Source organism: Miscanthus floridulus, chromosome 17 (assembly GCF_019320115.1).
Source record: "Miscanthus floridulus cultivar M001 chromosome 17, ASM1932011v1, whole genome shotgun sequence".
Taxonomy (NCBI): domain Eukaryota; kingdom Viridiplantae; phylum Streptophyta; class Magnoliopsida; order Poales; family Poaceae; genus Miscanthus; species Miscanthus floridulus.
In genome coordinates, this window is record NC_089596.1 from 74946088 (window position 1) to 74970284 (window position 24197).

At 48.8% G+C, this 24197-nt stretch overlaps 3 protein-coding genes across 11 annotated transcripts; 2 read left to right on the top strand and 1 right to left on the bottom strand.

Moving 5' to 3' along the window:
• Window positions 1-493: 493 nt before the first annotated feature.
• On the bottom strand, window positions 494-1261 carry LOC136515802 (uncharacterized). Its single transcript, XM_066509295.1, has one exon. The coding sequence runs from the start codon at window positions 1259-1261 to the stop codon at window positions 494-496; it is 768 nt and encodes a 255-aa protein (XP_066365392.1).
• A 7569-nt stretch (window positions 1262-8830) lies between these two features.
• LOC136518297 (protein DESIGUAL 2-like) lies at window positions 8831-9550 on the top strand (the record flags this gene model as incomplete). Its single annotated transcript, XM_066511947.1, has 3 exons — window positions 8831-8933; window positions 9084-9289; window positions 9355-9550. Coding segments are annotated over exons 1-3 (498 nt in total), but the record flags the coding sequence as incomplete, so codon positions are not given.
• Window positions 9551-17402: 7852 nt separating this feature from the next.
• LOC136518622 (uncharacterized) lies at window positions 17403-19197 on the top strand. Of its 9 annotated transcripts, none has more exons than XR_010774577.1 (6): window positions 17403-17609; window positions 17706-17776; window positions 18380-18416; window positions 18510-18576; window positions 18659-18781; window positions 18927-19197. XR_010774577.1 is itself a non-coding variant. In XM_066512295.1 (6 exons), exons 2-6 carry the CDS (start codon window positions 17740-17742, stop codon window positions 18941-18943), a joined length of 279 nt encoding a protein of 92 aa, XP_066368392.1. In that variant the 5' UTR covers window positions 17403-17609; window positions 17706-17739; the 3' UTR covers window positions 18944-19197. The 9 variants fall into 9 exon arrangements, 2 of the variants coding, with proteins under 2 accessions (XP_066368392.1, XP_066368393.1); XM_066512295.1 differs by having other exon boundaries at window positions 18664-18781; window positions 18924-19197; XR_010774574.1 differs by having other exon boundaries at window positions 17706-18416.
• Window positions 19198-24197: the final 5000 nt, after the last annotated feature.

Consider the following 24197-nt stretch of genomic DNA (forward strand, 5'->3'; position numbering starts at 1 on the left):
TGCGATAACACGACACTCAGACAAGTTTCGTGATTTTCGGACTTCGTTCGAATTTTATATAATTTAAATACACTTTTCCCACAAGTTGTTTGTCATGTTACGTCAACAAGATGCTCGACATTTCATGCGAGTTCCTGGATAAGGCATCAACATACAACAAATATCATTAATATAATTTTTTGAATCACCAAATTTCATTATTTCATGCACCTCCAGTTCAAATTCGAAGTATGCAAAAAAATTCAACGAAACAAAAAAAACTAATGAAATATAACAAAAAAAAAGTCAAAATTGTCCCAAATTTGAACAGACAGTTTTAAATAATGTGGGAAGGTCTCACAAAAAAATAAGGTAAAAAAACAAAAAAAAACAAAATTCTTCCCCGAGTGCCTTCCTAGCACTCGGGGAAGAGTGCTCTTTCCCGAGTGTCAGGACAGGCCAACTCGGGGAAGACTTAAAAAAAAGGCCCAACCAGGAACACCCTTATATAAACCTAACCGGACCCCCCCCCCGCCAGCCCGGCCCCTGCGCTACCCCGCCGCCCCAGAACCCCCCCCGCCAGCCGCCGCGCGCCCCCAAAGCTCCCGGCCAGCCCACGCGAGGGCTGGCACGCACCCCGCATCGAAATAAGCCCCCGGAGAGCAGCCCCAAGCAACCACGCACCCCGACCCGCAGACGCCCCGCCCCCACCGGGAGCTGAACAGCGCGCGGCCCCCCGGCCCAACACCCCGCACCCCCGCCCCCCACGCGCCCCCTCGCCCCGCAGTTGCCGCGTGCCCCCGCAGCCCCCGCCGCCCCCGCCGCCGCGCCCCCGTAGCCCGAGACGGCGGCGCGGCCCCGCCGGCACGCCCCCGCAGCCCCCGCAGCGCCGCGTGCCCCCGCAGCCCCCGCGCCGCGCGCCCCCGCAGCCCCCGCAGGCCCCCCCAGCGCGCCCCCGTAGCCCGAGACGGCGGTGCGGCCCGTCGGCGTGCCCCTGTCCCTGCGCGTCGAGGCCCGTCCAGCCGGCGCGCCCCCTCCCCGGCCCCTGCGGCTGGCCCCCAGGCAAGCCGCTGGCCCCTGTCCGTCCGTGAGGTAGGGAGCCCGGGCCCTGGCGCTGGTCAGGGAGCAGAGAAGGAGGAGGTAGGTGGAGGAAGGAGGAGGAAGGAGGAAGAAGAAGGAGAAGAAGAAGGGGAAGGGGAGGAGAAGGAGGAAGAAGAAGGGGAGGAGGTGCCTCCGTCGCCACGTCCTGTCCCATCATCGGCGTCTTCTTCTCCGCGTGCATGTCCCGCCAATGCCCAAGGTATACGAACCGTCCCATTCTGGTTGTCGGCCATCGTGTCGTTTATGTGTTGACGGCCTTCGTGCCGGAATTGTGGATTTGTGGGCCATCGTGCCCCAAATGTGGACGTCGGCCATCGTGCCGACGGTTTTTCTTGCAGGTTATCGAAACCTCCCCATCTAGGGGTGGTTCTGCCGAAATTTTGTACTTATAGTGCTGTTTTTCTTCTTTTGCAGAGCAGGACCTGTTGCAGGGGAATCGGAGCACCTAGGTGACCCCGATCGTCTTCGTCGGCGCTGCGGTCCTGCCTGCACAGCGCCGACTCGCCACTACGTCGCTAGCCTTTCTCCACCACCACCCTAGGTATAATTAAGCTATTTTCCTTACCGTTGTCGTACGTAGATCGGTGTAGCCCAGTTAGGCGTCTCCCATCTGAAACAGATATGATTGGAGGTATGCGGATCTCCGCATATCTATGATCGTATCTATTTCGGATTATCCAGGTGTAATTGGACAGCCTGTGGATGCGTAGATGGGTTAGTTTCCATGTTCTGCTCGGATACGAGATGGAGTTTCGGCACCACCTCCCTATTGTTCTCCAGATACACACTCTCCCTTCTAGGACGTGTATCGGGAGAGCAGCGGGTAGGTGCTGCCAAAATTCTGTCTCGGATCGGAGTAGAGCATGGAAACTAACCTCATCTATGCATCCGCGGGTGGGATTAGGACCTATCCTCACCTATTAGACAGTAGGCACGCCGTGCAGATGCGATTGATGGTTACTTTACTCCGTTATGTGTACATGCTAGAGGATGGATAATCGTGAGTGGATGTACACGGGACGCCCAAGTCAGTCTCAAATCGCCCGTGAATGGATGGATAAGACCGAGAAATTCTTGGACCATGCATTTAAGGCAGCTAAGGGAGCGAGAGACATGTTCTGTCCCTGCAGCGAATGTGAAAACAAGAAAAGAAGAACAAGGGAAGTCATGATGAAGCATCTTTGCAAGTATGGATTTATGCCAAACTATACCCGGTGGGTGCACCATGGTGAACCCTACCGTCCTAGAGAGGAGGTCGTGAGACGAGGCTTGGAGGCATTTGATGGTGATGGCGGGGTAGCAGGATGGTTAGGTGACTATGCGGATGCGATGTTCGCTGAAGGACGTACGGAGGACAAGCAGGAGGATGGGGAGGAGGGGCCAGAGCCAAGCGCTAAGGCGTTCTTGGACATGTTGGAATCGGCACAGAAGTTCCTACATGAGAAGACAACGATTTCTCAACTGGATGCCATTGGGCGCCTATTGGGGTTGAAGTCACAGCACAACAAGACTCAAAAATGCTTCGATGATATGGTGTCAATTATTGGGGATCTACTTCCGGCGGGTCATCAGCTGCCTCCAAACTTGTACGAGTCAACAAACTCCTTCGGGCACTGAAGATGCCGTATGACCAGATACATTGTTGTCCAAAGGGGTGCGTCCTATTTAGGAAAGAACACAAGGATGCAAAGTACTGTCCAAAGTGTAAATCCTCTAGATATGTGGAGGTAGAGAAAGGTGATGGCAAGAAGGAGCAGAATGAGAGGATCCCCATGAAAGTCCTACAACACCTTCTGATCATACCGAGGCTCCAACAACTATTCATGAAAGAGGAGTCCGCGAAACAGATGAGATGGCACAAGAATGGTGTTCGATACAATAAAGACAAGATGATACATCCAGCAGATGGTGAAGCATGGAAAAGCTTTAATGCCAAGCATCGTGGCAAAGATGAAGAGGCCTGTAATGTACGTGTTGCGCTGGCAACGGATGGGTTCAATCCTTATGGAATGATGTTGGCCCCATACACTTGTTGGCCCGTGTTCGCTATCCCCCTCAATCTCCCCCCCGGGGACCTACTTCAACGGCAAAACATATTCTTGACGTTGATAATTCCTGGACACCCGGGAGACAAAATGGGTGTGTACATGGAGCCTATTTATGATGAATTGATCGAGGCTTGGAATGAAGGCGTATTGACTTACGACCGAGCTACAAGGAGGAACTTCAAAATGTATGTTTGGTACCAATACTCCATGCATGACTTCCTGGCATATGGGATATTCACCAGCTGGTGTGTCCACGAGAAGTATCCATGCCCGGTATGCAAGGCAGCTCTACAGTTCATTTGGTTGAAGAAGGGTGGCAAGTTCTCGTCGTTCGACAAGCATCGACAATTCCTCCCTCTTGACCATGCATTCAGAAGAGACACCAAGAACTTCACGAAAGGTGCCACGGTGATGACTAGTGCACCTCAGAAGATGACTAGTGCCTAGGTTCATGCTCAGATAGATGCTCTCGTGGTCCCAGCGTAGGAAGATAATCCAAAGAAGGGTAAAAGAAAGAAAGGTAATCCAAAGAAAGATAAGCCAAAGAAAGATCGCTTTGTGGGCTATGGTGTGGAACATATGTGGACTTATAAGACGGGATTGGAGAGGCTTCCCTATTTTGATGACCTTCTCCTTCCACATAACATAGATATAATGCACACTGAGAAGAATGTCGCCGAAGCATTTTGGGCAACACTCATGGACATTCCTGACAAGACAAAGGACAACCCTAAGGCCAGAGTAGACATGGCAACACTATGCGACAGACCTAAGCTACAGATGCTGCCTCCAAGAGACAACAAACCATGGAAAAGGCCTAAGGCTGATTACGTCTTGGAAAAGAAGCACAGGGCGGAAGTGATAGAATGGATGCAGATGTTAAGTTTCCCTGATGGGTTTGCAGCGAATCTGAGGAGGGGAGCGAACCCAGAAACTGGCAAAGTCTTAGGGATGAAGAGTCATGACTTTCATATATGGATTGAGCGGCTTCTTCCGTCGATGGTTCGAGGCTACATCCCTAAGCATGTCTGGAAGGTGCTGGCAGAGTTGAGCTTTTTCTTCTGCCAGCTCTGTGCCAAGGAGATATCTCAGAGAGTGGTTGAGGAGTTGGAAAAAATGGCACCCGAGTTGCTCTATAAGTTGGAGAAGATTTTTCCACCTGGCTTTTTCTTGTCGATGCAGCATTTGATTTTGCACCTCCCGAATGAGGTACGAATGGGGGGGCCCGTGCAGAACCGTTGGTGCTATCCAATAGAGAGATGTCTAAAGACTGTTCGCCAGAAATGTGGAAACAAAGGCAGGATTGAGGCTTCCATAGCAGAGGCATTCATTCATGAGGAGGTGTCAAACTTCACAACATCATACTATAGTGAGAACCTTCCAAGCATGCATAATCCACCCCCTCGTTACAATGAGGACGAAAATGAATCGACCCTCAGCCTATTCAAAGGGCAACGTGGGAGATCAAGTGGAGCGTCCAAAAAGATATTGACCAATGAAGAGTGGCGTAAGATCATGCTCTACGTGTTGACGAACCTTGAGGAAGTCGACAAGTATCAGGGGTAAGTTCTCAACGAACTTGTTACATACTCCGTAAATTTTCTGCATCCAACAACCTTGTTGCTTGTCGGTGCAGGGAAATTTTTAATCAATATTGGCATCATCCAAGTCCACCTTCTGACCATGAACGAGATACCCTTCTTCAACATGGTTCTCCTGATTTCAAGGTTGATTTCATTACATGGTTCCAAAGAAAGGTACCTTCTGACCAACTTAGCTCGTTCCAAGTTTGGCGTTCCTAGTTGCCTAATTTCATTTCTCTCCTGCTTGATCTTGTAGTGCCAAAGTGATTTGTCTATAAGTGCCGAATTACGACAAGTGGCCAAAGGCTTTTACTGTAAGGTCTCGTCATTTAACGCTTATGACATGAATGGATATCGCTTTCACACAACAGGCTACGAGAAGAATCGGGCCAATGCAAGGACCACGAATACCAGAGTATTTACGCCCGGAGTAGTTACGCCCGACGCTGATCAGGAGGACTATTATGGCATAGTTGAAGAAATATACGAGCTCGAATACCATGGTGAAAATGCACCTAAGCTTGTCGTATTCAAATGCCAGTGGTTTAAACCTGCAGTACAGAGAAAGTCCCCTAAACTTGAAATAGTTGAAACTAGACAGGATTCCTTCTATGAAGGAGATGATGTCTATATTGTGGCTCAACAAGCCAGGCAAGTTTATTATTGTCCATATGCGTGCAAAACCGACCCACGTCTTCAGGGTTGGTATATTGTGCACAAGGTATCACCACATGGTAAATTACCTCGCCCAAACGATGATGATTACAACTTGAACCCACCCACGCATGACGGGGAGTTCTATCAACAAGACGAGGGACTACTAGGGATGCTTGACATAGACTTAACCGGGGAGATTGAAATGGAAGTAGACGAGGAATGGGTTGTTGACGAGCAAGCTGCAGATGAGGTGCATGATCCGAGAGACTTGAAAATGCTTGACGGACTACAACTAGACAGCGATGAGGATGAGGCTGTTGACGATTTGGAGGCTCTTGATAGTGATGACGATACTTATCGTCCAGATAATCCCGATCATGAAGAATATTAGAAATACATGTAATACTATGTTATTTTGTAATTACATTTTCTTTATTTTGCATCCCTTGCTACGTCCAGATAATCCCGGATTTGTTGATGTGTCGGCATTCGTGCCGGATTTGTTGATGTGTTGGCCTTCGTGCCGGAAATGTGGTTGTCGGCCTTCGTGCCGACGTTTTTCTTGCAGGTTTTGGAAACCTCCCCGTGCAGGGGAGGTGCTGCCGAAATTTTCAACTTTTCTTTACACTCCTTACATTTTTATCTTGTCACTCACGTGCAATCTCCTCTCTTTTTTGCAGCATCAATCGGGTGGGGCGTCAAACCATGTCGAAGGGCCGCCGGCATCGCACGTCGGGCCATCCCCACCTGGACCGTCGCCGGGATATCACGCTGGGGCGTCCCACCCCTCACAGTCGCCGTGAGCCGCCTTCGGAGTCGTTTTTTGTATTGAACTTGTGAACTTGGAATAGTGTGTACTTTTGAACGTGTGGTTTGCAATATATTGTGGATTTCGGACAAATTTGGTCGTTTGTTATATATAAATGTGGTTTGTGGCATATTGGTGTTGATTTGTGGTTTGTGATATATATATATATATATATGCTTTGTTGTTTACATGGAAAAGCAAAAAACAAAAAAAAAGAATTTTAGAGGTGGCTTCCCCGAGTGCCTGTGCTGTGGCACTCGGGGAAGAGGGATTTAAAAAAAAACAAATTTCTTCCCCGAGTGCCTGAACTACGGCACTCGGCAAAGAGTATTTAAAAAAAATTCAAAAATCTTTCCCGAGTGTTGCACTCGGGGAAGAAAATCAAAAAAAAAATGACGTCGGCCGTCGGCCAACGGCGTCAAGTCTTCCCCGAGTGCCAGCACGGCACTCGGCAAAGCCTTCCCCGAGTGCACGATTTTTGACACTCGGGGAAGGCGACTTTCCCGTGAGAGTATTAGCCGGAGGCTCTTCCCCGAGTGTTGCACTTGGGGAAGGCTTCCCCGAGTGCAACTGGGCCTTCCCCAAGTGCAACTGGCACTCGGGGAATCCAGCAGTTCCTGTAGTGGTTCTAAGTAGCCTTGCTGACCTTAGAAATAAATAGATTAAATGTACTAGTGGCTCTTAAACTTGTAAGGGTGTGATCTAGGTCCGTGAATTTTAAAAATGCATTTTTTATTAAACAGGAGGGGTCACGGCCCTACTAGAATTTATTATTTAAAAAAGGAACAAAAGGGTACAACTTCAAGTTCAAGAAACAAAAAAGATAAGAAAAAAATAGCAAGGATTACACAAAGCCTTCTATCCATTGATCTATAATGAGGATGAGGATGCATTTACTTTTGGTCGACTTTGATTGAGTAGATCGAATAGGTGCAGACAATGAAATCGAATCCACATTGGTGTCTTTTGACATTATATCTATGAAGGCGCCTTCGCAATCCATTGCAAACTGTTCTAAAATGATAGTATAAAAAAATTCACAATGACATAGCAAACAGATTTCATAGCAATCCCAATGACATAGACTATAAAAAATTTCACAATGACATACAGAACAAAAAAAAGTTCACAATGACATAGGAATCAAATTTCATAGCAATCCCAGTGATATATATCTCACAAAAAATTCACAATGACATAGTGCAATACCAACCTGTAGGGGTGTGGGCGCCGATAGGGTTGGGCAGCGTCAGGCACGTGGGTGCCGGATAGGTAGGGAGCCGACCAGGAGAAGGTGGCGATAGGCGTGGAGGCGACACCAGGAGGGGAAGAGAGGCGGCGTTGGGCAAGGAGGAGGCATCATCGAGGCGACGAGGAGGGTGGTGTGTGCGAAGGACCAGGCGGAGGCATGGAGTCGAGCGTGGCGTGGGTGGGGAAATGAATAGAAAGGAAAAGTATAGGCCCCCTACTTGACCCATGGGAATGGATAGCGACGGATGATTTAGGCAGTCAAGAAATATGGAGGGCAAGTAAGTAGCTTATCAGAGGCAACTTTTTTTTTGCTCTACTACTCAAATATACGCCCTATTCGTTTGTGCTTGTTTGGCTTATAAACCGTACTTTTTCAACCAACGAACAGTATTTTTCTCTCACAACAGATCAACCAACAGTACTTTCAGCCATAATTTATCAGCCAAACATGCCTAAACGAACAGTACGATAGAGTATGTGGCCATTTAGGTAGGCTATTGAAGATGCTCTAAGGATCGTAGGTGGTGTAGGTTGCAGTTTGGCGGTGGCTATGGAGTATGACGTAGTTGTGGTTGACTCCCACTTGTCACGTGGCGGTAGCTTAGGGGATGTCTGAATCCCAATGCTAAAATGAGCCTATCTTGTGATAAGAGGTTAAACATGGGCTAATTATAAGCTAATATGATTACCGCATTTAACCCTTCTATTTGGCGTCAAAAGTCAAAAGTCAAAACTCAGGGTTGATTGTTAGCACTGGAAGAGGGCGTGTCCGTTTGTGTGTACGCTGAAGTGGTTGATGGGAGTGGCGGGCATGGGATTTAATCAAAGACGTTCATTTACATCCAAAGACGCAGGATTCAGCTGCTGAGAGGAGAAAAAAGATACGCATATATATGTAGGGCTGATGAACCCAGTGGCGGATCCACGGGTGGGGGGGTAGGGGGGGGGGGGGGTGCTAGGGGGGCTGCAGCCCCCCGTGAGAGTGATTTTGCTTTTGTATTTACTGTAGAAAAAAACGTGATTTCAACATTAATCTTCGATATTTATTCTAAATCTCTATTGATTAGCCCTCCCTCCTCCCGATGTGCTCATCTTGGCTCCGCTAATGGATGAACCCAATCATAGTCGTAGAGGAATTACCCCGAACTTGGCGAGAAACGTTATGCATGGTTGTTGCATTAGTATTCTACCCGTTTGCTTGTGACGATCGACTTCTTCATCAGCATATATATGTCTTGGTGTGCCTGAAGTGAGCTAGCAGCTCTCGGCAAGACTGCATCACTGCTAGTGTGCACCTTTTCTATATATAAGCACACATTTGACATCTACGTTGGTCCAGAGACAGAAGAACCACGCCTCTCAAGTCTCAAGCATCTCTTGCCCCTGGAGGAAGATAAAAGGGCCACAAAAATGGATAAGATCTTGATCATCGTGTCTGCGGTGGTCGGGTCTCTGGGGGTGCTCAGCGCCATCTTTGGGTTCTCGGCAGAGGGCACAAAGCTGACTGTAAGCACTACCGATCTGCTAGCTATACATTTTTGCAAAGATGCATATGACCTTGTTGTTCTGTGAGACGACTGACTCTGAGCTAGGTGCACGTACGATCTCGCGTTGTCGCTTGCTTAACTGAAGTCGAATGAATCTTGTAACATGCAGCCATATAACATACTTGTGTTCGGCGACGAGTGCATCTACCCGCAGAACCCCGCGCTTGGGCTGGGGATCTGCGCCGCCATCTTCCTGCTCGCCGCCCAGGTCACCTTCACGGCGGCTGGCGGCTGCTGTGGTTGCTGCAATAAGTCCCGCTCCAACCCTTCGGAGACCAAGCGGATCGTCGGCATCGTCAGCGCTGTCGTCTCATGGTGAGTGACCGCAGCCGATCTGCCTCGAACATATGAGCAAATGATCACGCACTTTCTGCGAGCAGGATAGCAGCGGTGATCGCGTGGGTGCTGCTCATAGAAGGAACGGTGTGGAACGAAAACGTGGTGCGGATGACTGCGCCCAACTGCTCCTACGTCAAGGACGGCATCTTCGCCGGCGCCGGCGTGCTCTCCCTCGCCGCCACGGCGCTCGGCGTCACCTCCTACGTTTTGATGCGGACGAAGCGGGTGAAAGCTGCTGCGGCGCCGCCAGTCGTTCCTGCCGAGGGTGAACCGAAGCTCCCTCCTGCTGCTACTCAAGGCAATAATGGATCCCCACGGAACGAGGAGCTTCAGCGTCCACCAGCGGTACCGCCTGTTAGTAATCCTGTGTAGTCCATTGCATAGCATAGCATGTTAGTTATTCAGTTTTGCATGCACACGAGGACCGGCATGTGGTGTTCGTGTGCGTAGGAGGTAGTGGACGAGATTCGCTCGCCATGAACCTGAGCATGCAAGCCATGGCCGGCTGTTACGGCGCATGGGGATGGACGTGCGCATTCTGCGTGATCGTGCGGCCGTGGCTTGTACAGCTCTGCTTTGTAATTCCAATAAATAGAAGCAATACATAACAGAAAACGCTGCCGCTATTTGCAGCACCAAAACTCTGTGTCCAGCGTTTGTGTGCGTTCTTGATCTTCCACCTCTGCGTTCGTGACCTCGCCGTCGGTGTTCACCTGCCGTCCGGTGACTGACAAGTGGCATCAGAGCAAGGAGAGTTCGGGACCCGCGGCGACCATGGTTTCACCGCCGCCGAAGGACAAGATAGAGAAGGGCGACGGCTCCGGCAACAATACGCCGCGGTGATCGCAGCCGCTCGCACACCCGCGACGCACGCCGTCCACGGGAAGTCGTCATCGAGCGCATCATCCGCGAGGGGAGCGGCTCTGGCAACTGGCCGCAGCTGACGCGGACCAACTACCATGAGTGGTCGCTCCGCATGAAGCTGAAGCTGCAGGCGCGCCACCTCTGGGACGCCATCGAGTTCGACGACGTCAAGTTCGACGACGTCGAGTTCGACGACGACCGGAGCGCCCTTGACACCATCTGCAGCGCCGTCCCCGGGGAGATGGCGCCCGCGCTCGCGACGAAGGCGACCGCCAAGGAAGCCTGGGAGGCCATCAAGACTCTCCGCATCGGCGACGACCGGGTGCGGACAGCCACGACGCAGACCCTCCGCGCCGAGTACGAGAACATCGCGTTCCGCGACGGCGAACCCATCGAGGACTTTGCTCTTTGGCTCACTGGGATCGTGCAGCGCCTGGCTGCGCTCGGTGATCCAGAGCCTGAGGCGAAAGTGGTGGCTAAGTACCTCCGCGTCGCGTGCGCAAGCTACAAGCAGCTGGTAATTTCGATTGAGACCTTGCTTGACATCTCTCTGCTATCAATTGAGGAGGTGACGGGAAGACTCAAGGCGGCCGATGATGTTGAGACCGCCCCAGCGCACACCGCCGGCGGCAAGCTACTCCTCACGGAGGAGCAGTGGGTCGAGAGGTACAAGAAGAAGGACCAAGAGTCCAGCCGTGGCGGCTCCAGCTCCGGCGGCCGTGGCAAGAACCGCGGCAGAGGCCGAGGCCGCGGCTTCGGCGGCTCCGGCGGCTCGGGCGGATCAGGAGGCTCCGGCGACTCCAATTCCAGCCGCGGGCCTCCACCAGACGCGCCCTGCCCGCGCTGCGGCAAGAAGGGGCATTGGGCCCGCGACTGCCGAAATAAGAAGAAGGAGGAGCCGGCCCAGTAGGCCCACGTGGCCCAAGAGGAGGCCACTCTTATGCTCGCCATCGGCGTGGCCCAGCAGGAGGACTCCTCTCCCCTTCCGCCGCCGTCACCACGCTCTACCGAATCGGCGCCGCCGCCGTCCGCGCCGAGCCCCGAGCTCCACGTCGTGGAGAAGAAGGTCCACGCCGAGCTCGATGACGCGGCGGACCGAGATCCGACGCGCTGGATCCTGGACACCGGTGCGTCCAACCACATGTCCGGATCCCGCGCCGCATTCGCCGATCTTGACACCGGCGTCACCGGCTCCATCCGATTGAGGGATGGCTCCGTCGCTCGCATCGAGGGCTCCGGCACAGGTGCTCTTCCACTGCAAGAACGGCGAGCACCGGTCGCTCGCCAATGTCTACTTCCGTCCCGCGCCTCACCGCCAACATCATCTCCGTCGGCCAGCTCGACGAAGGCGGGTACCAGGTGCTGGTGGAGGATGGCATGATGCGGGTGCGTGATGAAGACCGACGCCTCCTTGCCAAGATCCCTCGGAGTCCGGGCCAGCCTGTACACCCTCGACGTCAACATAGCGCGCCCTGTATGTCTGGCAGCGCGCACCGACGACGACGCTTGGAGGTGGCACGCGCGGTTCGGCCACATCCACTTCGCCGCCCTGCGCAAGATGGGGCATGAGGAGCTCGTGCGCGGCCTCCCCGTCATCGACCAGGTGCAGCAAGTCTGCGAGGCCTGCCTCGCCGGCAAGCAGAAAAGGGCGCCTTTTCCCCAGAAGACGCTCTGGCGTTCCACGAAGCCGCTCCAACTCCTCCACGGCGACATATGCGGTCCTATCACTGCCAGCTACCCCGAGCGGTAACAAATATTTCCTCCTGCTTGTCGACGATTTCTCACGTTTCATGTGGATCTCCCTGCTGCCATCCAAAGACGCTGCGGCCACCGCCATCAAGCACATCCAGGCCGCGGCGGAACGCAAGAGCGGCAAGAAGCTGGTGACGCTGCGCACTGACCACGGCGAAGAGTTTGCCACCGCGGACTTCGTCGACTACTGCGCCCAACTCAGCGTCCACAGGCAGCTCACGGCGCCGTACACGCCTCAACAGAACGGCGTCGTGGAGCGACGCAACCTAAACCGTCGTGGGCACGGCCAGAAGCATGATGAAGGCCAAAGCTCTCCCTGGTGTGTTCTGGGGGGAGGCAATGACGACGGCGGTGTACCTGCTGAACAGGTCCTCCTCCAAGGCGATCGGTGGCAAGACCCCTTACCAGCTCTGGAATGGGAGTACGCCGTCGGTCCAGCACCTCAGGACGTTCGGGTGCATCGCCCACGTGAAGGTGAACACGCCACATCAGAAGAAGCTGGAGGACCGCAGCCGGCGCATGGTGTTCGTCGGCTATGAACCGGGGTCTAAGGCCTATCGGGTCTATGATCCCTCGACGCGGCGTGTCCACATCAGCCGTGACGTCAGTGTTCGATGAGGCGGCGCATGTGGGCATGGTCAGCGGCGGACCACGACGAGCCCACTGACTTCATCATCGAGGAGCCGGAGTCTCAGGAGCTCCCCGTGATCACTACCACCAGAACGACTACGGCCTATGCCTCTGCATCGGGCTCAACTTCACCGGCTCCTTCAAGCGCGCCCGCGACACCAGCCAGCTACGGGCCCCCTCCAGCATCGAGCTCCACGGCGCAGCCCCACGTTGAGTTCGCGTCCCCGCTAGGAGCCGAGGCTAGGTGACTACCTCGACGCAGACCACGACGACAATGCTCCTTTGCGTCTCCGCCGCCTCGACAATGTGCTCGGGCAGGCTAAGACGCCCGGGCTTGCCCACCGTGACCTGGAGGAGCATCTGCTGCATGGCTAGCGATGCTGAGCCAACGTCGTTCGAGGAGGCGATGCGCCACGAGTGTTGGCGCCTTGCCATGCTCGACGAGATGACCTCCATCGAGGCCAGCGGCACCTGGAAGCTGGTGGAGCCGCCGGCGCGCATCAGACCCATCGGCCTCAAGTGGGTGTACAAGGCCAAGAAGGACGCTGCCGGCATCGTCACAAAGCACAAGGCTTCGCCTCGTCGCCAAGGGGTACGTGCAGCGGCAGGGCATCAACTACGACGAAGTCTTTGCTCCTGTCGCACGCCTGGAGTCCGTTCGGCTCTTGCTGGCGCACGCTGCCTATCAAGGATGGGCTGTCCACCACATGGATGTGAAGTCCGCATTCTTGAACGGGGTGCTTCAGGAGGAGGTGTACGTCGAGCAGCCCCTCGGCTTCATCCTCCGTGGGCATGAGAACAAGGTTCTGCTGCCTCGTCAAGGCGCTCTACGGACTGCGTCAGGCGCCGAGGGCATGGTATGCCAAACTCGACGAGTCCCTCATCGGACTTGGGTTTCGGAGGAGCGCTTCCGAGCACGCTGTCTACCTGCGCAGAGCTGGAGCTCGCCGGCTGGTGGTGGGGGTTTATGTTGATGACCTCATCATCGCCGGCGGCAACCAGGTCGACATCGACACCTTCAAGAACCAGATGAAAGCCACCTTCAAGATGAGCGACTTGGGCTTGCTCCACTACTACCTTGGTCTGGAGGTGTCCCAGACCGAGGCTGGCATCACCATCTGCCAGAGCTCCTACGCAGCCAAGATCCTAGAGACAGCAGGCCTGACGGGTTGCAATTCCAGTGCAACGCCAATGGAGCCTCGCCTGAAATTGAGCAAGGTGAGCTCGGCTCCAGCCATCGATTCATCCATGTATCGCAGTGTGGTGGGCTCGCTGCGGTATTTGGTGAACTCAAGACCCGACCTGGCGTATTCGGTGGGGTACATCAGCAGATTCATGGAGAACCCGACCACCGAACATTTGGCGGCCATGAAGCGGGTGCTACGATATGTCGCCGGTACCCTGCACTTCGGCTGCTACTACAAGAGGAAGAAGGATCCCCAGCTCGTCGGCTACAGCGACAGCGACTTGGCTGGGGACATTGACACGCGCAAGAGTACCACGGGCATCCTCTTCTTCCTCGGCGACAACACCATCACCTGGCAGTCACAGAAGCAGAAGATTGTGGCACTGTCTTCGTGCGAGGCTGAGTACATTGCAGCGACGACAGGAGCATGCCAGGGAGTGTGGCTGGCGCGGCTGCTTGCTGAACTCAAGAGCGAGGAGGCCAGCGCCGTCACTTTGAGGATCGACAACGAGTCCGCCATCGCGCTCAGCAAGAACCCCGTCTTCCACGATCGCAGTAAGCACATCGATGTTCGTTTTCATTTCATTCGTGAATGCGTGGAGGAAGACAGGGTGAGGCTTCAGTCCATTGGAACGACGGAGCAGCTGGCGGACATTCTCACTAAAGCTCTGGGGCGTGAACGCTTTTGCGAGTTACGTTCCAGAATTGGAGTCGTTGATGTACAGGGACTACACAAGAATTAGGAGGAGAATTTGTTAGTAATCCTGTGTAGTCCATTGCATAGCATAGCATGTTAGTTATTCAGTTTTGCATGCACACGAGGACCGGCATGTGGTGTTCGTGTGCGTAGGAGGTAGTGGACGAGATTCGCTCGCCATGAACCTGAGCATGCAAGCCATGGTCGGCTGTTACGGCGCATGGGGATGGACGTGCGCATTCTGCGTGATCGTGCGGCCGTGGCTTGTACAGCTCTGCTTTGTAATTCCAATAAATAGAAGCAATACACAACAGAAAACGCTGCCGCTATTTGCAGCACCAAAACTCTGTGTCCAGCGTTTGTGTGCGTTCTTGATCTTCCACCTCTGCGTTCGTGACCTCGCCGTCGGTGTTCACCGCCGTCCGGTGACTGACACCACCGCCTGCCATGGCATCTGCGCCCCCCGAACCAGCAGGTGAGCCGACGCCGCCGGGCGGGGCCGAGATGGCCCAACAACCGCCGGTCCAGCTGCCTCAAGCAGTAGGCGTGCCAAATGAGAATGAGACAATACAGTACCCTATTCAGCAAGGATCATCTGAAGATCTTATCCGCAAAGAATTGACTAAAGGCAGGGATTAGATTAGCTGCGCAGGTGGTGGAGCATTCCCTCTTTTCTGACAGTATCACGCCTGGGGTTGGGGATATCCTTGTTTCCATGACTGATCTTCAGTCTACAGACGCTGTCTAGCTCTAGCCTCAAATTGGTGCCCTCGTTGTGCATGCTTCTTATGCCAGTCGTCAACGAATTCGTCGTCCCTCGGTCTTTCTGCTGAGTGCCTGAGTGAGTCTAATAATTTAGTTCCAATTTTCTGACCTGGTAGTAGCTCAAGTTTGTTGTTTGTTCTTGTTAGACTTTTTACACCTCCTATATGTATATGCACAAAGGACGCTGCCATAATTGGGTACATAGCTTACCCACGATCTAAAAACAGGAGTTGATATAAAAAAAAAATTGATTGAAAGAGACGGCAAGAGCTTTGCCGCAAGTTTTATTCAATGAGACAGCAAAAAGGAGCAAATAGAAAACATCATACTAGCCACACCAAGTGCTCAGAAGAGAGCGAAAAAAACAGCTAGATTGTACATACAACTAGCAAACCATCGTCTGCTAACTGAAAAAACTGAAGCGACAAAATGTTCTAAATCTCCTGCTATAGCTGCCGCTATATATTTCCAGATATAATTGTTTACAGAGGATAAAGTTATTTGCTCCTGTGTACAATTTAGTTGCTATTGGTCTGATTTAGCCTGCTATTAGTTGTTTGAGGAGGAAGATCGCTAAATGTCTTAGCCCGCTATTTACAACACTGGCTACAAAACACATAGGCCAGGCTGGGCACAACAAACCCCTCTAGCAAGAAAGAAAGACAACAGAAGATACAACTAGGTAAACCCAAATAAAATGATCCGTAGGTGGTGGATGCATGGTCAAGCTATATTGTGAGATGTCATCTTTAACAAAAAAAAATCAGACTTCTCGTTATTGGAGATCCTTGTATTGGAAGACTCTTCGTTGTGCTCCTTCCAAACATTCTTCCATAAGTACACACTAATTGCGTCAAAAGAGGCCTATTGGGCTTTACCAAAGTGTGCTCTGAATCTTCAACAATACCTGTAGATATAGAACCATTGGGCGGAATACTGTGGAGATGAGTTAGGCTGAACGTAGTTTGGAGTATTGCCCAAATTTCCTTGGTGAAGGCGCAATCTTTGCATAAGTGACTCATTGTTTTTTTAGGGAATTGTTGGCGCCCGGACGTTCGATGGGATAGAATTTCATCGGACGATACCGAATAGCCCAGCAGAAACGCGCCGCACTCCCACCGTATCGTTGCAGTTCTTCCCCGTCTACCTCGTCCCGCCACGCACGCGTACCCCGGCCCCATCCATCTCGCCCCATCCCACGCCCGCCGCTCCTTCCTCCTCTCTCGATCTCCACACAGGCTGGACCTGGGAGTCGAGAAGAAGACGAGCACGCCCTGTCCATAGGACCCCAGGCACGCCGCGTGCCCGACCCCTTCCCCCGACTGCCTAGGGCCATGCCCCCATGACTCTGAACACACCTCTGATACATGAAACACTTGCAACATAAAACACTCGAATGCATCATACGTCTGAACAGATGAAACATTAGGAATAATCACTCGCAACATGTATGTGAAACATATACAACATCTAGATAAAACACTTACAACTTGCAACATGAAACACTTATTGCAACATAAGACTGAAACAGCTGAAATATTTCGAACATACTCTTACAACATATGCTGTGAAACATATGTAACATCCAAATAAGCACACTTGCAACATACGTCTAAAAAAGCAGATGAAGCATTTGGAACGGACGCTTGCAACATACGTGTACAACCATTGCAACAAGTGCAACATCACGTTCTATTTTTGCAATATTCATATGAAACACTTACAACATACATCTGAAACATCTAAATAATTGAAACATACACTTGCAACATGTGCTTTCCATGCAACATCTTCTTATTGCTCGGCGGAATAGAGCCTCGTCGGTGTGTGGTGTTCACCGGAGGCAGCGGCCCGATGGCGCTTGTAGGCGGTGGGCCGGCGTAAGTGGCTGCACGACTTGGAGAGGATAGCAGCCACTACAACACGTCTCTTAATTAAAGACATTTTGTTAAAGGCATCTTTCTTAAATTGCCTTAATTTCTTTTTATCTAAAGGCATTCTTACGAAAAGGACTTTAAAAGTACTTTTTTTGAAGGCTAATATAAAAAACGTCTTTAATTATCTGAGCATTGGAAGCGTTTTTCAAAAAACGCCTTTAATTGTCTGAGCATTGGAGGCGTTTTTTAAAATGCCTTTCTAGTCCTCTAATAGAACGTCATCTATTTGGGCCTCTGGGCATTCACACGAAGAGGCATTTGGGCCTCTGTACTACTCACGCATACTCAGGCACGGAAGGCACCTGTTCACCGACGCATGCGACGCACCTGTACACCGCACCACCGAATCGATCCCCAAATTTCGCGATTCATCAGAGACCGGTGGAGGCGGCCGCTAGGGCTCGCGATTCGGGGTCGCGCCGGCGTGAGGTGGCTGCGACGGCTCCCGAGCTCGCCGACGAGGAGGTCCTCCACTACATCCCGGCCTGAGGCGGCCATACTGTTCTTGTTCTACTGTTAACTATGACATACCATTTACATGTTGATAACACAACTCTGTAGATGCCAGAAATTCCTTCTGGCTCAGATGTAGACAATGACGAGTGGTCAGAAGTACGGAGATTGCAGACAAGGTAAATTTTGCATTACACTAACCAACCATTAGTGCTTGAAAAAAACTCAACTAGGGTAGAAAGATCCCCTAATTTCGTTCTTAAGAAGACTGCGGCACATTTAGCACTTGTTTATTTACATCTACTTTACAGCCCTATGATTTCAAGTAACTACTACTCGTGATAAGCACTTGAATACGATACTTGAAATTACAGCCCTATGATTTCAAGTAACTACTACTTCTGTCTCACTGAACTGAGAAATGAGCTTAAAATATTGCAGACTGAACATGCAGAATGTCTTGTGAAATCCAGATCAAATAAGCAAATCATGTCTTTCAGGTGAAATAGTTAGTATAATCAGTATGGCTTCTCATAGTAAAACATATATGCTGATTGAAAGAATGCAGTGCTCTAATCTGATTCCTATGGTCTACTTTTTCTTTCTTGAACCAGTTCTTGTCATTTCTAGGCACACATTATCATCACTAAAGTAGTTTCATTTTTATACTTTGTAGTAGTATCTATCTCAGCGTCACGTGGCAACTGCCCTTGATTCTCAGGTCCTTACCTTATCTAACACAACTTGAGTGTTAAGCTGATCTTTTGAAAGTTACATCTCAGGTGGTTGCGAGATGCTACTTGATCTGCATGTATATTTGTAATGTACCTTCACTGTTTTTGAGAATTTTTGAGATCTTTCCACCAGTGCACTCTATCTTTTACAGCTCGCTTGTATTCTTGAATTTGACAGAGCTTGTATAGGAAATCCTGGGAAATCAGGTGCTGGAGTCATAATTTGGCGGTTAGATGGATCTGTGGTACGTACACCAGTCTTAGCTTTAGCTGTTTTATTTTTTCTTCAATTATCATGCCTAACTGTTTATTGTGTTCCTCCTCTAGTGAAGATTTCTCTACTACATGAGGGTTTGGGTATGATGACCAACAACGCTGCTGAATATCGTGCATTGATCCTTGTGCTAAATTATGCTTCCAAGAAGGGATTCAAGTATATCGTGCAGATCTGTAAGCTACATTTGAAAATCAGTTTGGTTTCAGTTTCTAGTTTTTGAAGTCATTTCTGAAAATTTAGGGTAATATCTCTAACAGTAATACATTAGCACAATACTTTATATACTTTCACTCATTGGTACATGTTGGTTTCAAGCAGGAGGAATTGCCAAGTGAGGACCGTAAGAAGGCTGACAGTGAGGTAACATATAGTCAGTTGGATTTACACTTGCTTATGTATATAACTGTGACGTGAACATGTCAAGCTTTTTATCTCTCTTAAAGGGAGGAAGAAGCTTCAGGGTTGAGGAATATCTTTTGAAGATGGATATTTCGTTATTTTTCTACCTTATTGATCGTGTCTAGTTACAAATATAACTATGTATGTCGAAAAGATTAAAATGTTTGGATGTATAGTGTTAATGTGTGCTCTTATTGGTTCATTCTCCAATGTATTGTGCCGATTTTATAATGCTAGCGGTTCTGGATGGATAGCTTGATTTTGGAGGCATTTTTAATAACGCCTCCATCAATGTTTGAAGGCTTATAGAAAACGCCTTTAAAAAGTATTATAGGCATCTAGATAATGCCTTTAAATATTGATATTGAAAGGCGTTTTGAAAAAAATGCCTCACAAGACCTTTTGAGTCTAGTTTATAGCAGGCGTTCTCAAGTATGCCTTAAAAGGTTTTTGAAAGCATTTTAAACACTTTTAAAGGCATTTTTAAACGCCTTGTATAAAGGGCCATGCTGTAGTAAGCGCGCCGCGCCTGGCAGGACGGACAGTCGAGCGCCGTGCCTAGCAAGGCCAGCGGCCAAGCGTTGCGCCTCGGAGGCGGCCGCGCGCCGTGCCTAGCAAGGCCAGCGGCCAAGCGTTGCGCCTCGGAGGCGGCCGCGCGGTGCGCAAGGAGAGCCAGCGGCTGTGCACTTGGAGGCGGCAGCCGCACGGATAAGAGCGACGGGAACGGAACGAGTGGATAGGATTATAGAAATAAGTGGATGAACATTTTTTTGAGAAACGAAGGAGCGTAGCTTGTTGGGCTGGTGTCGTGGCCCAGCAACATAGCGTCCGAATAGACGGACGCGCGTTTGAGAGCATTACCGTTTTTACTGTTCACCGGGGGTTACTCCCCCACCTGAATTTTATTCAGATTTGGCCTCAAATCAGCCTTGTCCCGTTACCGGTTACAAAGATCATAGCCTGTCGGTGGTTGATCGTCGAACAAGAAGAAAATTAAAGGACATGAAAATGTTACAAGGCTCACATTGCCGAATGAAAAACATGGCCCCATTGATCGATTAAGTGTAGCTTGACTGTTGGCAGTCTGAGGTCTGGTTTAGTTCCTAAAAATTTTCACCCCAACTTATCACATCGAATCTTGCGGCACATGCATGTAGTATTAAATATAGACGAAAAAAACTAATTGCACAGTTTGATGGAAAATCGCGAGACGAATGTTTTAAGACTAATTAGTCCATGATTAGCCATAAGTGCTACAGTAACTAACATGCGCTAATGATGGATTAATTGGGCTTAATAAATTCGTCTCGCAGTTTTCAGGCGAGCTATGTAATTAGTTTTTTTATTAGTATCCAAAAACCCCTTCCGACATCCCAAAACATCCGATGTGACATTCAAAAATTTTCATTTCGCGAACTAAACACAGCCTGAATCTCCATACTTCGGCTTCATGCTTGCATTGCGCCGCTTGCACAACTGCCAACAGCATAGAGCAATGAACATCCTGAACTGCTCCAGCGGGATATGATGGGGCTGGTCTGTTGTATGAAGTTGGCTAATTATGAAACTAAGTGTACAGATTGAGACTTATTTACGAGACGAATTTTTTAAGCCTAACTAATTCATGATTTGATAATATGGTGCTACAGTAAACACATGCTAATGATAGATTAATTAGGCTTAATAAATTCGTCTCGCGGATTACCGAGGACTCATGTAATTTGTCTTATTATTATTATCAGAACACTCCCATATGACATTCCAATGTGACACCCGATATGACACCCCTAAAGTTTAGCCTCTGAATTTAAATATCCTTGTACCGATTGCCGCCCAGAACGATACTGCAAACGGACATCCCTGAATAATGTGCTCCGGCGATTCATCTGTGTCACCACAGATATCACAAGTGGTAGAGTCGATGATGTGCTTGCTGAAAAGCTTGACCCGGCACTGTATTCGTCCATGCATCAGCTGCCAGATAAAGAATTTCATTATCTCTATCGGCACATCACTGTCGGTTCAAATCTCCTTCACTGCTGGATTTTAAACCGATACAACCAAATAGACAGTAATAGGGTTCACATCAAACCGGCAATAATAACTAACTTCCACTACTACACAGATATTTTTTTACGAACGCTCAAAAAAGATCTTTAGAGTCAGGTAGCAAAATCGTTAATATGCCACCGATTTGTAAAAATAAGTTATTTTTAGAGATGGATTTCTTAAGACAATCACTCTTAAAAATCGATTTTCAAAGTCAGTTGACTTAAGTCAACCATCTCTAAAAATAATTTTCATTTTTTTTAAATGTTTTGAAATTATAAAATAAGAAAAAAAATTTAATGTGGCTGTAAGGCTGGAGAACTGACCATGCGACCACCACGAACCCACAACCACCTGCCTTGCATGTTAGCCACCTACGACCGCACCACACAATCAATTGCAACTACTTATATGATGTTATCTAATTATAATAATATATGTACAATAATTAATATTTTAACTTATAAACAATTTTAAATGGAAAAAATTTTAACTACAAAGTTTTATATCTCGTCGAACACAACAACTTTATATAGGACATGTCTCCATTAAAGGTCATTTAAAAAATTCATAAATTCAAAATTCAAAATCTAAGAACATAATATATATCTAGGCCCCTAAACAATCTCGAATAAAAATTTCATCAACCACAAAGTTTTAGATCTCGTCGAGTTCTATAATTTAAATATAAATTTTGTCTTCATCCGACTTTATTTGAAAAAGTTATGAATTTATTTGTGCTGTAACTATTTTTAAAGATGGCTGACTTCGTCAATTGCCTTTAGAAAGTGATTTCTAGGGTGATTGACTTTCAACCGTTCTTAAAAATCACATATTTTCAGAAGCAGTTGACATAAGCAAACGTCCCTAAAGATCATATTTTCAGAAGTGGCTTTCTTAAAAATAGATCTATTTCTAGTGACGGTTCACTTAATAGAAGTGCACTTAAAAATATATTTCTAGGAGGCGGTTTATAAGCTACAATGCTCCTAGAGCTAGTTACAAATGGTTTGCTAAGTAAACCGTTCGTGTTAGAAAAAGAGACATCTTAAAAAATCTTTTTTGTACTAATGGTGATGGCTGGTAGCTTTTCCAGCAAAACAAAAATGATCTGCGGCAGAATGTTTACGGATATATTAAGCAGACGTGAATGGCACTAGGACGAGGACACGAGGAAGCTGGTACATTCCTGCACCTTGCCGACTTCATGATTGCCTCAAGGCATCCGCCGGCCGGGTAATCAGGTTCTGCTTTAAGGATATAGCAAAATCATTCGACAGTTCATCCTTAATTTTTTACAAATATAAAGCACGTCCTATTCTTGCGAGTTGACTTCAGCTCGGAGTTGTTGGATGTCCACTCGCGGCAGCAAGCCACGTTCTTGCTGTACTTAACCTCTGCATCTTTTAATTTAATAACGTTGCTCAAATAAATTCCCGGATAACGCATTCCACGAGCACGACATCTGCGCTATCAATCTATATCACGGTTACCCAATATATATGAGCAAGAAACTCTAAAACACTCCACCTAGCTAGCTATGAAATAACATATGTAGAGTTCGTGTAATCACGTTACTAATTAGCCAGTCGTCAGTTGTTGTCACCCATGTCAACTCTCCAGTTAGCTAGGATAGGATTTATAGGACCTCTAGGTGTAGATCTATCGGGTAATGACTTAACTTAGATAGAGTACTTGATAATGTACCTCGCTCAGTGAAGTCGCAGCCATGGCACCGGCGAGGAAGTAGCAGTAGCTTGACGCGCCCGCTAGGGTCTCGAGGAAGGCAAGAGTGTAGGCATGGTCTAGAGGAAACGGTGAAGGCGGTGGAGCTTCCCGTCGCTCACAGCGCACCCTCACGATTGAACTAGGGTTAGGAAATGGTGGGGCGCTGGCGGCTGCGGTGAACCTCGTACCTTGCGCCCCGGCCCCCACCTTACTCTTTATAGCGCTGTGGGGACGGGGGCCCATCAGCCAGGAGAACGATTGTGCGCCCCCCATTAGGGCGCGGATTAAGGGCCCAATTGACCGTTGGGCCAACTGGTGGAAATCAATCTAGCATTCTCTCTCTTGATCTCACCTTATAACTTAAACTTAACTTACTTTATCTTTTTCCCATTCCATCGCAGATCAGTGCATAGAGATTGCCTCATCGTCACAGTCAGTTGCCATTAGATGAAACAACTATAATGCACATCTTTGTTTTGAAACAGATTCTCAACTAGGCCTGTAGTATTCAGAAATCATAGGCTTTTCCGTAAACCCATGTCGACTGTGTGTTCTCTGAACGCACTGGGTGGTTAGCCTTGGTAAGCGGATCCGCAAGTACTTGCTTGGTACTTATATGCTCAATGTTTTCAAAATAATTCTGGATTTTCTCCTTTACAACATATAACTTAATGTCAATATGTTTGGCAGCACACTTGACCTGTTGTCTTAGGACTTAACTATTTTAAATGATTATTGCTGTTGACTACCATTGTTAAATCTGGGTACATATTCCCTTGACCACTTTTACCTGTTCCTGAGGCCTCATGACAAGCTATAATATGGTATGCACCATTGATGACACCACAACTGTTTTATTAGAGCTTTTTCACAATAATACTCCAACTGCGAGTGTTAGCAACTACTGTGGATTTCACTATACATCTCGCCAAAACTTAATATTTGTATCCACAACTATTTGAGAGTACTTGTTCTTTCTTACTCAGCATGAGGCCTATAATACTTTGCAAAAATTGCAAGACATTCTTAACTCTATTCCAGTGATCTATATCTAGACTGTACTTCTGCCAAAATATCCCGGATACGTGAGCTACATCAAGGTAAGTTCTTACTTGTACATCATTAAGCTTTCAACAGCTGAAGCATATGAAACTATGTTCATTTGATCGATCTCATATCGATTCCTGGAACACTGAAAGTTTCCAAATCTATTACCTTGACTATAGGAGTAGGCGTAGGTTTACTCGCATGCATACTTTATTTCTTTAGAATCTTTTCTAAGTATGCCTTTGCGATAGTTCTAATACCCTTTTTTCATCTATCTCGGTGAATTTTAATTCCTATAACTAATGAGGCTTCACCAAGATCATTCACATTGAAACTTGAGGACAAATACTTTTTCTCCAATGGTAG